This window comes from Amphiura filiformis, chromosome 3 (genome assembly GCF_039555335.1).
Source record: "Amphiura filiformis chromosome 3, Afil_fr2py, whole genome shotgun sequence".
Taxonomy (NCBI): domain Eukaryota; kingdom Metazoa; phylum Echinodermata; class Ophiuroidea; order Amphilepidida; family Amphiuridae; genus Amphiura; species Amphiura filiformis.
In genome coordinates this window covers 64,646,805-64,665,549 of record NC_092630.1, presented here as the reverse complement: position 1 = coordinate 64,665,549, position 18,745 = coordinate 64,646,805, and the positions used below count along the sequence as shown (strand labels likewise).

The window sequence follows — 18,745 nt, the reverse complement described above, 5'->3', positions numbered from 1 at the left end:
ATTAAGGCAACACCATATTTACATAAAACACTTTTAAATGTACAACAAAATCAATACGGAATGGAAGTCATGTTTATTAAACTCTTTGTGAGTTCCTTGTGTATTCTTAAGCAAACATTAATGCTTTTATATTATTTCCATTACAATGTTATGTTGGAGGTAGCAAATGTCAACTAAACCACTATTCCTGTTAAAATACACCAGGAACAAACATTCACTTTGTTGTTTTTTGAATTAGACACCACATATTCATTTCACATAATTACATCAAATGTACACTTTCTGTGTACTAATTGTATAACTGAACAAATTACTTAGCAAGCAAATTTAGTCTTTGACTTCTTGCAAGACAATTTAATTCCCACAACTGTGTTCATTTATTAAAGCATCTTATGATAGATCGATTGAATTTGTGAAAATTTAATTTCTGCTGAACAGTCAGTGGGCCTTAGACAAAATTAAAATATTGCTGTGAAAATAACTGTTTTTATAGTACAATACTGCATATTTACTTCATTCACATTTGGAGGAGGTGGGATTGGAAGTCATGCATTGCTTGTGCAGAATAGGTAAGAGAGCACAAAATACTAATAGGATTAGAGTTAGGGTTAGGGTTAGGATTTAGGGTTAGGATTAGGGTAAGGGTTAGGGTAAGGGTATCCGAACATTTGGAAAAAAAACCCCATTTTTGGGTAAATTTTTTTGATAGATGCATTATCTAATCCCGTCACTTTTAAAACCGAACATTCGGCTAATCAAATGCTTGTAACTTTACTTCTTGAGGTCACATTGGATTCAATAGGGTGTCATAATGTGCAGGATTAGATGGCGCATCTATTAAAAAATAAGTTGACCCAAATATGGTTTGGTTCTAAAGTGGGCGAATACTTTTTTTTGGCGCAGTATAGAAAGAGCAGCAATATATTACGTAACGCATTATTCCTTTGATGCCGATTTGATTTGCCAACATGCTGTTCATAAAAGTGGTACCATTGGGTCAAACAAAGGCAAAACTTTAATCTAATTCTATTTTTTCCGGTGTGCATATTTAGGTGATAGTAATGAAAGATGGTAAAATTCAACACCAAGGAACACTGGAAGAAATCCAAGAGAAAGATCCCAATCTCTATAACACGTGGCAAGATGCCATACACCATGCTAATGATTCTGAAGCAGCTTCTGAGAAGTCTGGTGAAGAGACTGACACAGATACAGGAGGTGAAGGAGAGAAAACAAAAATGGCAAAACATGAACATCTTCTTGCCAGGACAGAACTACACCCACCCACCGAGTTTGAGTACCGTAGGACCTAGTTTCATGCCCATATGACAGTTTTTAGTCATTTGACCTCAAATGACCCCTTGGAGGGGGCCCCGGGGTCGGATAAAAAACGAACATAAACATCTTCTTGACAGGACAGAACTACACCCACCCACCGAGTTTGAGCCCGTCGACCTAGTTTCATGCCCATATGACAAGGGTAAGGGTTAGGATAAAGGTTAGGGTTAGGATTTGGGGTTAGGGTTAAGGTTATGATAAAGGTTAGGGTTAGGATTAGAGTTATGATTTGTTTGGTGCTCTCTTACACGAAGGATACACCACAGAATAGTAACACATCAAGGGTTCTGTGCAACGCAATAACATCAATCCCAGTCTACTCCCCTAAAAACTTGCAATTTATTCCGTATTCATCACTTTAGATTTAGGGAGTAGACCGAGATTTACGTTGCTGCCTGTGCAACACTGCATCATCATTTTTTGGCAAAAATTAGATTTTGGTACCAACAATTTCAGAAAATTATGGACTCTCCAGTGACAATACAGACTTATGTCCATTCCCATCCTCAATAAAGCCACAGACAGACCAGTGAAACATAGCCTTATATACAAAGGCCTATCATGCCAGAATTCTTTAACTACTAATTTTCTCAAATGGCCAAATTGGAGATGAGGCAATGTTACAGTGAGCCCTCAGCATATTTGATTTACAGTACTACATATATCTAGTGTGCATTGCCTGTGCAATCCTTTAAAGACAATACAATTCTTTCTTGCTACACTTGCTCATGGCTGATTAAAAACCCTATGTATAAACAATACATGTCACTTAACCCTGAATAAACTTCCTACATGACAAGACCTTCAGGAACCAGCGTGGGCACTATGGACAAACTGACCACGCCCCCTAGTAACAAGTCCTATAAAGCAAACAACTCCATACCTCTAGAAGTCCTTGCTCAAGTATGCAAACCATGCTATGCACCATACATGCAAATGTCTTCACCCCTCAATCATTATTAATTATGCTCACAAAATATAAAGACAGGTCTGTTTTCTCTCTTATTCCTGCTTTACATTTCCTTAGCATAACCTAATCACCTCGTCATTTTTTCAGGTAGTTTTCGGTTATAAATGTCCAAACAATGTCCTTAAATGTTTATTTTGTGATTCCCCCATCTTCCATATCCCACTATATCTAAAATAAATCATGAGTTCTCAACCAAATATCAGTAGTTGGCAGGTCGGATTTGGCCAGCTAGCCACCTGTTTAGAACCCCTCATTTATTGTGTACCAATGATTACTGTACATGCTATGCTATTAAACATATATATACATATATTTAAAAACAGATAGCACTTGCGACATAAGCTTTTTACATAAAAAGGCAATACATTAATCACAGTTTTCATAATTTACGGATACAATTATACACATGTCCAAGTTTCTTTGGTACTTTGATTCTGCAATTTTTCACACTAAAAGAGCACATAAAGTTATGAATGATAATGAATCAACTTTCTTCACTTATGATGTCTACATACACTAATATTTTGAACCTGTTAAAAATAACTTTCTGAAACAGTGATCGGATTTCTTAACATGGGAGTTTCCCGCTTCTGCGGTGTAGTACTGACTGACCTGGAAAATCACTGTACAATTCCCTACCTCTTTTCTGGTCTGTGTTTGTTTCTATTTACAAATTATGCAGCTCAAATGCCTGCGCTCAAATGCCTGCGTGCTCAACTAATCACTCTCAGACCTGACATGGTATCAGTTAAAAACACATATCTGCTTTATATAATATCCTTTCTAGCTTTTTATTTCACATGTTCTTCAGATAGAATGATAGGAAACATGCTTTGAAATTCGATGATATAAAACTTTTGACTAATGGGGACTATAAGTTGATATTCTGTGAGAGTATCATGATCACTGACATTTTCGTTGTGCTATCCCTCAAGTCAAAATGTTTGTGTATGTTATCACACGAGTTGGCGCAGCCCAACGAGTGTGATAACTTCTTATACATTGGTTACAAACATATATCAACTTGTACCCCCTCATTATCACTGTAATTGATGTTATGATATCAGATATATTCCCTCAACTTGTACCCCCTCATTATCACTGTAATTGATGTTATGATATCAGATATATTCCCTCAACTTTCACAGGTGGTCTGATAACACACTTATACGTTGGTTACAAACATATATCAACTTGACAGGTGGTCTAATAACACACTTATACATTGGTTACAAACATATATCAACTTTGTACCCCCTCATTATCGCTGTAATTGATGTTATATTCACAGGTGGTCTGACAGTTCTGTGTGTTCCCTGTCGTGTGCTCCCAAGGATTCTCATTGCTGGAGTGGATGGTATGATATCAGATATATTCCCTCCACTTTCAGCACACTCTTTGAGTGAATTTCCTCCGTTCATATCACAGAACACCGCATACCAATGTATAAATGTCACTATACCATTCAGCAAATTACTTCAGCGGTGTCCGTCTGCCCTGTCTGATTATCACATAAAAAGAACAAGGTCATGCGCTGCTACGCAGTTTGATCAGCGAATAATGTGATGATGACATGATTCAATTAGCCAATCAGAACCCCACTTCCGTTTACCCCAGAAACTGCGCCAAATTGACTGAAGTTCTCTGCTGAAAACTATAGTTTGCTAACTACAACCTACTACATACACATATAGCACAATAATGTAAAAATTTCAAAGATACATTTTTCAATGTAAATAAAGAATCCTTTTTAACAAATCCTTAACAATCAGCTGCATATATCTACATAAACCATTAGTTTATGTATATAATGTTGCTAAATATATTGGTATATATTACTTTGAATTTTGGCTCTATTTCAATATTGTACTTTTTAATACTATACTATATAATACTATATTATCATTTACATGTTCCCAGACATGTACACAATAAATAATAATAATAATACGCACATATTACGAAGCGCTTAAAACAAGTATATATTTCGATGCGCTGTAAAAACAGAAGAAGCATAAAAACACAAAAACGATAAGCAAAAATTACATAGTATGCTGGCAAAATATACAGAGATAAAAGCATAATAATAAAAACATGATAAAAACAGGAACACTGTTAAATAAGAAAAAAAAGATAAATTGTACAGCAAGTAGACGTTTATGGCAAAAATATACATTAGAAAACAAGAGTTAAACCATCCACGACATGCACTAAAAACATGATCTTGCAAGGCAAGGGAATGGTGAACTGAGCCCAAAGAAGGACAAGCAAACAATGGGGAGAAAAAAGATGCCATCTGTTGACCGTTGCTCAGGCAAAACAAGCAAAAATATAATAAAATCAATAACATGAATAATGGTAACAATGATTGGGATAAACTGATTAAAAGAAAAACTAAATGTTTTAACATGCACTTCACCTTTAAGGTAACTAGCACACCATTTATTCTGCTGACATTGAGATACATGAGAATAATTTCTCTTTAACAAGGGTGTAATCATAGGTCTTCTTTATGAAGGCCTATTGCTATTGTGCAACCAAAGTGTAACTCCTTGCAGCACTTGTAATTGTAATTATCCTACATGTATAACAATTTTATAATTATCTTATTACAGCTCACCATAACACCTGAGTGAGGTACGGTGGGTGAAGTAAATTAAATGGCTTGCCAAAGTGCATAACATGTTGGCGCTGCAGGGATTCAAACCCACAAAATTGACCTCTGTCAAGATTTTGTTTGGAAATCTTTACCCAGTGCCATCATAACCTTTCAATAAATAAATACAACTAGGATTATGCGGTTCATAACCAAAAAAACAAAAACAAAAAAAACCTGCTGCTTCCATGTTGTAACAAAATAAACTTAATAAATTCCATGTTATACCAAAAATTAACGTTCCATACCATTCATGTAGTAATCAAAAAACTGTTGTTCCATACATTCCATATAGTAACAAAATAAACTCTTGTTCCACAAATATATTTTAAAAAAAGAAAATCATTTTTAGTTTTGAGCTTTTCTTTGAAGAGAGAAACTTTTGGCACGTAACTATGCTTTTTTGCATAAGATACTACAAACACATACAAACATAACTGAAATACGTAGAATTCACTTTGCATATCATGATCTTAAGCTCCAAGTGAGCTCACTGCATCATTGTATAGTTTTTTTAGCTGCAAGGTGTTTTAACAGTGATATATACTAAATTATACAATGTGTACCATATTGCCTGTAAAAAATTCCCTGGCGCATGCAATTTGTCAAAAAATGGGGGGGGGGTCTATTAGAGGAAAATTTTCAATGAAAAAGAAACTGCCATGTAAATTGGGTGAAAACTGCAAACTATGGTTCACTTTCGGTTTGTTTCCTGGTTCAAATCCCATATAGTGGCACCCACATAAACAGTGTATGATCAGTAAATACTATGTTTTTATACTTATTCCTTGAAACAAAAATTCTACTCTAATTTGGCAATAAACTGAATGGATGTAGGTGTTAAGGGTATACAAGGTATTGTTGGTTGAAGCAGCCAAAAAAAATCAATTTTTGATTTATCTGAATCAATATATTATTGAAAAATAACACTTTGGTGTTTTCATTCTACAAATAATATACTTTGAAAACTTGCTTAATTTATTGTTGTTAATGAGTTATGTACGTTTTACAAAAGTGTTGTTGTTTCAGACCTCTTTACAACATAACTCAAGAACCACAGGACCTAAAAAAGTATACCTGGGATATTTGAATTCTTCTACACGCTCGCTATGAATTGAGCAATGCAATATTTGCTAAAGCTCACTACCATTCGCAAGATGCTGTGAACTACTTTTTTTTCTGCAGCTTCGACCAACAATACATCCTTAAGTTTTGTCCATACAATTTAGCTATAGTGATGGCCAGCAAATGCCAGTTTTAAGCTTACTTCGCATGATATGGAATGGACATTTGCTTTTCAGTCACTTTTTCATTAATATTGAGGCATTTATTAAAGGGGCATCTACTACAGACAATATGGTATAGGGTACATTACTGTTTTAATCACATTACACATGAACGATACACATATTTCCAAATTTATATAAAAATATCATCCTTTACCTACTAGTAAAATAAATCCCCAGATACAATTTTAAAACTATTTTGCAACAGCTGCCCAGTTTATGATACATCATTAATTCCTGCAATATCTACTCAATTTCACATCAAGGTACTGTAAGTCCATTGTTGGGAATTAGGAGGGAAATGATATCACTGATATGTTCCTATCAGTATGTTCCATTATTATACAACTATTAATGTCCATGATTTGGGCGGGTGGTGAAATGGGGTCTCCCCGTCAGTCCGAACCACCGCTACTCCGAATTTTTAAGGTTAAGTTTAGGGTTAGGTTTAGGTTTAGGGTTAGCATTAGGTAAGCTTAAAATTCGGACCAACGGTGGTTCAAACTGAGAGGGTTTTAGACTGACAGGGTGTACCCGGTGAAATATAATTACAAGGTGGAGGATGTATTGTATTTCACAAGCTGGTATGGTGAGTGAAATAGGACAACACATCATTCTCAGACTGATTATATTTCTAACATTTCACAAATTTAAGACAACTACTATTAATTTTAAATCACACAAATATGAATTCTATAATATTACATTTAAGAATATTTAATACTCATATGTCAACACAATATATCATGTTTGCTGTAAAATAATTCATATTGCAAATAATCACAGCTTCTACGGTCTGACTCTGTGATATTACTGACCCATAACTAAATCAAGGAATCAATGATAGTCGTATATGCATAACATGCATACCATGTGTCTACTGGATCTTTGTCTAGGGCTATTTATAGTAATCTGGATTTATTATCTGTTTTACTGACTGTCATCACATAAGGTAGTGTCACCTTGTTAATTTGGTTTATTGTCCCCTCCAACTATTCAAAATGGTAACCTAGCCGATACTGTTCTGTTTTCATATTGCGAAATGCAACCACACAGCATTTAGTTATATGTACATCAAAAGTATGTGTGGTGCATAAACATGGACTTATGATCAGTACTTATCAAGCACTTGGAAGAAAAAGTACAACGTTAGTGCGGTTAGTCCAAAACCATGCTTGTGGGCCATCAATTTTGGATTAAACTATCTACCAAATCCATTGTTCTATATGCAAGTGGGTATTCATTTTGCCCTCATTCAGATAATGCTCAGTGAAGGAAGCTATAACGAAAGACAGATAAAAAGACTAGTTCGCATCTAGAATTCTGACAACTAGACATAAAATGCCGTACTGCGCAGGTCGGCAGCCAATCACGGCGCGCCTTTGCCCTGATGTCAGACGCGATTTTGTCTTTTTATCTCTGTCTTTCATTATAGCTATGTCACTGCTTTAATTTAGGTCAAATCTTCTAATTCATTCTTATAGTTCTATTTCATAACAATCTGTAATTTCTACACATAATATTAATTACAGACTGCAGATAACCATTTGTTTTTGTAACATTTTTTATCTGTTTTTGAAAATAATACATTCCATAATTGACAATTTCATGACAATAATAAATTATTCAATGGTATTACTGAAAATACTGAGGAATTTTATGAATTACAATTGAATACTAGTAATGTATCTCAATCTATTCATATGTACTGTTGAGATGATCACACACTTGTCACATGACTCATAGAGTTATTATCACTGGAAGCATCATTGAAGGAAGATGGATGTGTTGCTTGTGTATTCAAGTCCACTGCTTCTGAGGTTTCTGCTTCTGTAGCATCACAGCTTCCATTCTGTAAACATTTAATAGTATATCATATGTCATTAAAATGGGCATTACAGCCAAATCGCCCTACTATAACATTTTACTGCCAATTGTTGCTGGTAATTATGAAGGATTCACATTTGATAACAATTATGAACCAGTAAGTTTGGAAAACAGAAAGACACCAGCACACACCCGAACTATCAGCAAATGCCGAAATCACTTTGCTTTTTCCTGTGTTTGAGATTTAATAGCCAAACCATGGACTTTCCAAGTTTCAATTGTACTAGCTTGGACTGACCCTACACCCCAACTGCAAACATTTTTATAATGCATTTTTATGCCACTTGCACAATCTATTAATAACGTCAATTGAAGAAGCACGGCTGTCCACAGTTCCTGTGTGCCCCCAATTACACTGTGTTTTCTCCTCCTTCCAGGTTATTCATTTACACCTAAGCCTCTTTTTATTTAATAGACAGATCCTACTTACCAACTTGTGTTAAAGTTACTTCACAAATTATGACAATCTCTCTATAGAAGGTATGCAATATGGCATCACTCATAACTATTTATCCTCATTTAAATACAATTCTATCATCCAGGGGAATAACACAGGTGGTAGGTATGAATGGTTGTAATTATGACGATCTCTCTATAGAAGGTATGCAATATGGCATCACTCACAACTATTTATCCTCATTTAAATACAATTCTATCATCCAGGGGAATAACACAGGTGGTAGGTATGAATGGTTGTAATTATGACGATCTCTCTATAGAAGGTATGCAATATGGCATCACTCACAACTATTTATCCTCATTTAAATACAATTCTGTCATCCAGGGGAATTCCCCCATGATACAATAACACAGGTGGTAGGTATGAATGGTTGTGGAATAGATTTAGAGCCCTGTCCCATTGTTATCTTAGAACTAACCAAGAGTGTCCTTCAACATAGATACCATTTCAATTGATATCCCCATAAAATACCTACCTGCAATTGGCCCTCTGCATACAGCACAGCATCATGTAGTGTAAGAAACATGCGATCCAAACCAACAACATCTATACATCCACTCTCGAAGAGAATATGTTGTATATTGGCTGAAAACAAACAGATGGATATGTAAGTGTAATGCCTGAAAAAGGTATACAAATGTTTCACGTTCACACATAATTTCCATTTCTAGAAGCTATGGACTATAATAGGCAAAATATCTAATTCTCGATCATGAGAGCCAACTTCGTTACGCACAGATATTTGCGTCAAGTGTACTACGCAAAGATACATGCTTACAGCACAACCACATCTTTTGAGGATTAACAAGTCACAAGCTCTGGTCTCATGAGTGTTGTTCCACAAAAAGTACGCTGATGCAACAGCATGCAGAAGGTACATCCTGTCATGATCAAATTTGTGATATTTTGTCTATAGCATAAGTTATCATGTGGCAGCCTCAAGAAAGTTGATAACATTGAGTTGTTATAACAAATGAATGTTTGCCAATTGAATTGGGTAACAGGTTTAGGAATAAGCAATCACAGTTATATTATATACATTTAATACTGCTTTCAGTTTGCTTTTTATGAAGGAGGTCAGCTTCGCTTGATGCTATTTATTGAATTGGTAATTATCATAGCATATGATGAATAAAGTCTCACGATTATCCACATGGAATAATAAACCTACATTGTATGGCCAGTTTTTACAAACCAAAGCTTAATTTGATTGGGCTCAATATTTGATAAATAAACATAAAAACCGCAGAATATAAATCTCCGAGTCCACAGATTCATTAAGGGGAACAACCTTTATTCTCACATGATGAAAGTGCCTTGAATGTCATCATTGACGCACAATTTTCCGGCAAATTTACTCATTTACAGTATTTGTTTCTTACCTCGACACTGTGCAAGTAACACATTGACTCCAATCTTCTGGTAATCTGTTATAAGGCCTTTGATGGTATTGATCCCTACAACATCCACAAAACTCACACCGCCTAGGTCCAATATGATAGTATGAATGCCTACAAGATTATCTTCAGGCACTTCTTCTGTTAGTATTGCAACGCTTCCATTTATTACTGCTGTTTCATTCTTCCCATTAGGATTGCATATAGAAACACCAGTTGGTGTATTAGAGTGATTATTATCATTGGAGTGGAAATTATTAGCGGAACAGTTTGGATCAAGCTGATGATCTGTGTTGTTGTCTGCAAGTGTTGATATCGTGTCATTATGGGAGGAATCAATTGTTTGATCTAATTCAACTAGGATATGATGTTTTCCATCATTGTGGTGATTGTCACTGTTATCATTTGGGACGGATGAGTTGTTCTTAGATTTATCAATGGTTGATGTGCTGCTCTTTGGTTGTAAAACATTTTCAGCTTCTTCCTGTTATGGAAAAATATGAACAAATATAAGCATTTCCATGTACAAATACAACCAGTTTATTTATTTTTCTTACTGTTACAGCAATCAAACAAATGCAACAAACATATAAACAAATAACATAATACAAAGCACCTTTGATCATGAGCGTCTTTTAAATACTTGAACTTATCGAGCAGCAAATGTATAATTAGTCTGGGTTACAAACAGCAAGATATTTAAGAAGCTGGGAGTTGGAGGAAGAAATGTTGTGCCAATAGCAGTGTAGTTGGAGAGGGAGAATCTCTGATACCAAAGTGCTAAACCTGGTGCTGCTATCCCAGCAGCACAGAATATACTTTGTTTTACCTCGAGTTTGGTAGTGATATAGGTGTGTATATCACTGGTCGCAGTTTCAAAATTGCATGTGCTAACCTAATCCCTCAGAAAAAATACGCTTGCGTACAAAGGCGGCTTGGCTCAATTGCATAAAAGCACTGACATCACTAACTTGGAGACTCTCCAGCCTAATTAGCGCTCTGGGCACTTAAATAAGTCATCTGAAGGCAACGCTTAATAATTTCCATGTTTTGAAAGTCAAACAAGATCTTTTTCATGGAAACAATTCTGTAGTTCAGAAAATATAATACCCATAGATCAAATGTCACAGACATTGTAACTTTATGTATGCAGAAATGATTTTGCTGTGATGCAATATGCATTTTACATGCTAAAAGTGCATTAAAAAGGGTGGTGCTTAAAACACATGCAAGCTAGAAAAGTTCACATGGAAACTAATTGTGTCATATACGGGTATATATTCCATGGAAGATACTTGAGAGCCCCTTTGGATAGCTATGGTGTTATTTCATAACTAGACTTTATTACTTACATCATTCTTTGACTGTTTCTTCCATTTCTTTTCTTTGTTCTTTAGTTTTGCAGCATGTTTTCTCCTTGCCTTTGCTCTTGCAACCTGTACCTTGAGTGGATGTATACCCACTTTGCTGTACAAGGTTTCTTTGATATAGTCAGCATTTGCATAGTAAATTGGTGAGTGTGCACAAAATATTTTGATATGAGGAATTTCTTGTGCCTGTATGGAAAGAATACAGATAATAATATAATATTTATTGAATGGTGTCAACATGAAAGGACAAAACAAATTGTCAGTCATATTTTCCCATTTTACTTTAGTATAAGGCTCACACCTTACGGGTAATCATGTACTCGGGTACCCAATTGAATTTTCTTTTTTTCTTTGTACAAAAATTGAAAACAAGAAAAGAAGTTACAGACCCTAAATTACTTTTGGTTGGATGTGGGTAAAACATAATGGAATTTTGACCCGGGTAGGCCAAGGACGGGTACCCGGAATTGGTGAGAGTCTAACTTTAATATTTACAAGGAAGCGTCCAAAGTGAGGAAGAAAAAAGAAACCTTTCACCTCACAATTTAAACTTGGCCATTTTTATCTCATCTCATAACCTGTGAGTGAGTGACATCAGTGCATGTTTCCTCGGGTGCAGCTGCAACTTAAAATTGTGAGCATTTGAACAAAGCACTACCATACATGGAGTGTTGCTTAGAACAATAAAATACAAAGGAAGTTTAATACTATTATTGATTATATCTCAAAATCAATATTCCCAACATCCGACTCATTTTGCCTGATCTCATCACATATATAAACAGAGCATTATAATCAAAACATTGACTACGTATATTGCATATTATACCAAATGCTCTGAAGTACGAGAAACTTCTTATTGCTTCTTACGACTGAGATAATAAAAAATTATGTTCTATATCCTGACATACTTGCCTTGTTCAAGTGCGAAGCACAACATAATTTTCATGCAATCTCCCACAACAAAGTCATTTCACTCATGTCTTATTACATGTGCCATATAATGCTGTATACAAGTTTATATGGTTCTATTTATTCCAATTGACTACTTACCATTTCATAATACTGTATATCTCTGTATATATCTGTTTCTGGAATTTTGCCCAACATATTATACTGAGGATGCTGTGTCCTGACGATGACAGTGTATATAGCAAATGCTACACCAACACCAAGACCAATGTCTACTCCTAAGAGCACCACAGCAGAGAATGTTACTATCCAGATCAACTACAACATCAAATACAAAAGTACAATCATCAATTAAAGCACAGCCAATTAGAGGTTAATGACTGCGCATCAGTTGTTTTGAGGGTATTGTGAAATATCTAAACATTGTGCTTTGGAAGTGAGGAATATCCCGAGGAGCGCAGCCCCAAGGGATATTCCAAGGTCCAAAGCACAATGTTTAGATATTCTACAATGCCCGAAAAATAATTGATGCAAAGTCATTATCCTCATTCATAACCGTCACTTTTCACTTTTTAAATTCAATTTTCGTCACATTTTCTTCTTTAAAATTTGAAAACAAAATACAATTTTAACTGTATCTTTCATTTTCCCTGTAAAAAATCGAATAGCCTATTAGGGAAACATCGCTAGTCACCAATCATACTAACGCACAATCACGCAACGTCCAAATATGGTAGCCAGCGCCCACGTAAATTTTACGAATGCCTAACATTCATGTAACACGGTCATTGTAGAGCGTCCTTTTAGCTATGTCACGAGACGCAATCATTATACTTTTTCAATGACCTGCATTTACATCCGCGTATTTACAAGTTACTATCTGTGATTGGATTGAACACATCGCGTGTATTTATGAGGTTATGAATAATTATTAAAATTGTAATGCTTATTTATCTCATAATATATTGCCTTATTGACAACAAGGCCAAAGTAACACCCATTAGACAGTTACAAAAGTGTGCATACCTTCTGAAATATGGCCATTGCCATTTTGGAGTTGGACATTAACATATTTACTTTTGGGCACTGATATATTAGACTTGAAACAGAAAATCCCATTATGCAGTTACAATAGGTGATGAATGGATAAAAACAAAACTAATTGCTGTTGAGAACCCTGCAAATCCTGCAACACCACTCATGTTACAGGTTAGTGTGTAATTTCATGATTAAACATGTCAAATTGATGATTTTTTTATAACAAAATTTAATGTATTCACAGCATAAAAGTACCAGTAGACAGCTAAATCTGACGGTATTGGCTTACAAAATAAACACATTCAGCAATATATCAGGGTTGGTAAAATTTGTGACCCTACTTCTCATACCCGACTTTTCATACCCCACCTGACTGGACTTTTTTTTCGTTAAAAATCTGTTTAAATATTTCAATGAATACTAAATAAAGTGTAAATGAAATCTACTTATCAAATCTATCTAAATATTATTTATAAACATTGCGCTTCCTCGTTCGCCGCCATAATCTCCAAACCAGTCGTTTATAAGCTGTATGTCGCATTAAGATCTACGCATGGTGACATTATAAACTTTTATATTGTCATTGCATGTAGGCCTTTTCATTGCTAGCAATATTTGGCATTTATTGAACACTGACTTCAACGTTTCTGCAAGCCATATCAACCAAGTTAGCAAATCAAGGTATAACCAGTTATTGTTTTTAGCTACTGGTAATTGGTCAATGCATTGTGATATGAGCAAACACTTATTGATTGGCTTGAGCAAACATTTTAACCAGGCTTAGCATGCTTAAAGAGATAAAAGCCGAATGCCATTTTACTCAGGGGATTGTAAACTTTGCAAATGGTCATCATTGATTAGAAAATTAAATATACAATACAAATTTGCTGAAATAGGAGAATTTGAAAGTTTCCGCATTATTTTGTTGCATTTTGATGACACAATTCTAGACAAAAATGGGTCATGACTTTTTAATTAAGGGGTCATCGAGTATATTCGACTTAAAAAATGGGGTCTATTGACAGGCACATACCGTTACTTATAAAGTTGAGTCCCCCGGATGGTCCTCCCCGCGATCTTACTTATGGCAAACGTTCCATATTATTAAAATCATTGTATCGATTAGCCCGGGCGATTAGTATTGCACAGGGCTCAAAACTCATCAATGCTAACCACAATTTGTTCAAAAAAATGCTTGAAAATGCTGTTTTTTAATCGATAATAAAGGAAATGTGTATGGTATTTGTTCAATATTTGATTACTTACTGGATACGCTGCGAATATCTAACAAAACTTTAAAAATAAGTCTGATCAAGTGGGTACCGGTATGAAAAGTCGGGTATGAGAAGTAGGGTTACAAATTGTACCAACCCAATATATCAATAGTATGAGACTTGCAACCAGGTTCCTTTCGAAGGTCAAGGACTATGTCAACAGTATAAGCCTTGTTATCTAGATTACAAGTGTATTTGTTGTAGTAGAGTTCTGATTCCTTTTTCTGGGAACAAATTGGTTGGAGCAGATGATATTGTAAATTAATATGATATCCTAAGCAAGTATCATTCTTAATCCATCCTGAAATGCAACAAATTGAATAATAATTGATTTCTGAAGCAATATCTAGTCTTCTACTAATCAGTAACCAGTCAATGAATTTTGAAAAAAGCAGGTGTGCTATAAATCGCACTCCTGGAAATAGTCAGGCGAGCTACAGGTGTGCTGTTAATTGCACTCGGTAAGGATTTTAGGTGTGCTATCATTTGCACTCGGTAAGAAGTTTAGGTGGGCTATTTGAATTATTGCACTTGATATTCAGATAAGAAGCATTGGTGTTGAATGTGGGACTACAATGTATAGGTGGGAAATCAAACTTCTTACCCAGTTAAAATTATGCAAATTTCCTAGCACTGGCCCACGCACCACTGCATGACATCACGTGCACAGAACTGACGAATCGTGTGCGTAGGATCGGTGCAATTTTTGTAAAATTTGGTAAGAAACACCTCGTGCATATTGTCCGTCTCCGTTGAAAAACTGGATCCTCCGCAGTAAAATCCACCACGACCACTTGAAATAAGCTTCCAGCAAAGTCAGAAAAAATATTCCATGTCCAACAAAAAATTATAACCAAAATTACAGATAAATGAAATTTGAGTATCTTCAGTCATCGAAATTTTTGCTCGTTTGATGCTAGAAAAAAGTCAATTTTCAAACGGCAATATTTTCCGAATGGAACCATTGATTTTCATTCCGTCTTTGCCAGGACCCAGCAGCCATCTTGAATATATATGAATATGCATTTGTCTGAGCCCAGTAAGGTCAAAAATTCATTCATAAAACCATGTCGGGTTAATTGCAACGATTCTGATCGGCCGAATAAGACCATGTGTTTGTGACGTGTTGGGTTCATGAATATTTAATGAGCAGCTCGCCCGTGTCTGACACGGTAAAAAAAGATAACGGGGATCACCAGAAGTCCGATGCTATGCACTTTGCATGCTTAGTGGTGCCTGGCGTGCTAACTGGCTCCTTTTTTCTAACTTCGTACAGCGTGAATGGGGGTAGTTCGTTCGTGGGATGGGCTTACTCAAACAACTCAAACACCAAACTTTCGACACGAATATTGTCCCGTCTGCCTCGGTTTTTTTCAAACCCCATTACATCATTAAGCTTGTAGGTTTTCCATGTCTTAATACTGGACCCATTTGTTCTTTTTGTCCGCCATGAATCCATGATGAGTAGTATAAACTGATATTTCTATCGGCAAACCTCGGTACAATTTTATCATAGCGCTACACTCACCGCTGACAGATCGCACGTGTGTAGGTCATGTCAAAATATTAAATCAGCCTTGTTCAGCTTCTAAATAATTATACAGTTCAGTTGAATGCATAAACATTATCTCATTTACTACGGTGGGCAATGGCATGTCACGGCTTTGTTGTGACATGAACAGAACGTTATCATATTTCGGTAGCATGATCTCACAAGAAAGGTCAGCTAATTTACATATTAACGTGTGTAGGTCATGTCAAAATATTAAATCAGCCTTGTTCAGCTTCTAAATAATTATACAGTTCAGTTGAATGCATAAACATTACCTCATTTACTACGGTGGGCAATGGCATGTCACGGCTTTGTTGTGACATGAACAGCACTTATCATATTTCGGTAGCGTGACCTCACAAGAAAGGCCAGCTAATTTACATATTAAATTGTCGAAAACGGCCAATCAGCGAGTAGAAAAGATATTGTTTGGGTCGTCACTTTTGTAAAGGCCATGACATCGATTTATTTTATGCAAATCACTTTCAGGAACCGCTGCAACTTTGGAAACTCCTTCAGGTGACAAGGTGCGCTATAAATCGCACTCGGTAAAGTGATTTAAGGTGGGCTATATGCGCGCGATCGCACTCGCGCGCCTTAAAATGCATTGACTGCAGCAACTAGTTATTCCTTTCAAGGGAAGGATTTTGATCAATCTCACTTGTTATTGTTTACTTACACAATCAAGTTTGGAGTACTTCCATTGATCCTTGATATCTTTAAACTGTCTAAACATCCCACGTAAAGCTACCACCACAATTGCTGCCAATACACTCTACAAAATATAAACAGTAATCATATCAGTTTCAACATGGCAGTTTCAAATTGACAACATACCACAACATGTATCTCTAGTCTAAAAAGATGCCATTTGTCAATTAAATTGTAGTAGTTGGAGAACACAAACTGTGTATTGCATGTCAGAGAAGTGCAAATTAGACAATGTTTAGTACATGTCGCTTTCTACCGACACTGACCAATTCCAAAACTGTGCTTTTGAACACAAATTTACCATGATTCACAGTTTGATAACTTAGTGTGAATAATTACAGCCTTTGCTGGTCATTCATGAAATGTATGAATTACAGCTATTCAAGTGATGAGGATAACATTATTCAAACACATTATAGGGTTGAAATCTATTTATTCTTGGGTTTTTTTAAATATTTTGTGTTTTTTTGCATGCATTGCATGTGTTGTATAAACTATTTAATGGAAATTTAAATGCAATATGATCAACCAATCAGAGGTAGGGTTGTAGACTTACTTACCTTTGGTAAAGGTTCAAATAGGGGACCCATAAATAACAAAACCAGTAGAATAAACATGCAAGACAAAGTACCAGCAATCTGCAATAGTAGAATAGAAAAACATATCATAAATATATCATATCATAAATATAAATATCCCAATCTCAAAAGTTTTAGTTCAATTCAGTTCAGTTCAGTTTATTTATTTATTTATTTATTCTTTCTTTATCCAGGGTAACCTCTTGTATCTTGTACAGTTTTGACAAGTTTCCAGTACCCCTCGAGGCACGGACATATCTGTGCAAGTGTAGAGTTTTGGGGGTGGGTAATCCAATAGAAGGATGCACAGAATGCCAAGTTAACCCCCTGAGCATTACCTGCCGATCTAACATTGCCTCTGATTGGTCAATTTCATGATATCTTCACTTTAACCCTATTCTATTACCCCCTATTAATTTCGTGACATATGGCACGAAATCGCTTAATATGCATGTAAAAAAATTATTTACACAAATAAGGTCTTATCTTTGGAACAGTTTTGATAATTTATCACTTCTCTATCAACAAAGCACCATTTTTCTAATGTAACTACCATTAACAAATCATAAAATGGTTTAAAATGTTGGAAACCTGCATTTTTGACCATTTTAAGGCCAAATTTTGCCCTAAAAATAGCCCAAAAATGTCCATAAACTTTTTAAATATGGTCCAAAGTAACTTGGATTTCTTTTTATTATATGTAGAAACACGGCAGTGTTTTTAAAACTGCATCAAAATGCCACATTGATGTACTCATACACTTCAAAATTGTAAATGAAAATAATTTTTTGATCTTATTTGGCTATGAGCTCATTAATTATTCACGAGCTAATTTGCATAAAATGTACATAATTAAATATTAAACTTGTTTTTCTAAAAGCTTAAAGTCCAAGCTTGCCAATGGTATGCCACTTATTGGTTTTTACCCAACCAATAACACTGCAACGCAATAGTTAATATGATACCTCCACACCACTCAAATATACCACTTTTGTGGGGGTAATAGAATAGGGTTAATCACCAATCAGAATGGAGCTTTGAAAATAATTCAACCCATTTTTTTGTGAAATTATTCTAACAATGTTGCTGATTGGTCCAATTGATAATGAAAACTTCAATTTGACCAATAGGCAGGTAGTTCTCATAGGGTTAAGATTGTGCATAGCTCACCTGAGTAGTTCCCCCTGCTATCTCTTGTAGTAATGATCTTGATAATGATGATGCAGCAGGGTAACACAAGAAGAAGGAACAGAACACATTACTAGCACCAATAGCATACAGCTCCTGCAAATGCAAATAATATAACCAGTAGTGTT

At 35.4% G+C, this 18,745-nt stretch overlaps 1 protein-coding gene across 3 annotated transcripts in view; it reads right to left on the bottom strand.

Annotated features, from left to right (window-relative positions):
- Positions 1-3,764: 3,764 nt before the first annotated feature.
- Positions 3,765-18,745, bottom strand: part of LOC140148958 (prestin-like) — a 37,268-nt gene continuing 22,287 nt past the window's right edge. For all 3 annotated transcript variants that reach the window (XM_072171070.1, XM_072171069.1, XM_072171071.1), the window contains exons 9-16: positions 18,600-18,713; positions 17,412-17,489; positions 16,820-16,915; positions 12,418-12,594; positions 11,347-11,550; positions 9,980-10,478; positions 9,073-9,182; positions 3,765-8,102 (exon numbers count right to left, since the gene is read on the bottom strand). In XM_072171070.1, coding sequence (XP_072027171.1) covers positions 7,971-8,102; positions 9,073-9,182; positions 9,980-10,478; positions 11,347-11,550; positions 12,418-12,594; positions 16,820-16,915; positions 17,412-17,489; positions 18,600-18,713 — 1,410 coding nt within the window. In that variant the 3' untranslated portion in view covers positions 3,765-7,970. The remainder of the gene's footprint in view (positions 8,103-9,072; positions 9,183-9,979; positions 10,479-11,346; positions 11,551-12,417; positions 12,595-16,819; positions 16,916-17,411; positions 17,490-18,599; positions 18,714-18,745) is intronic.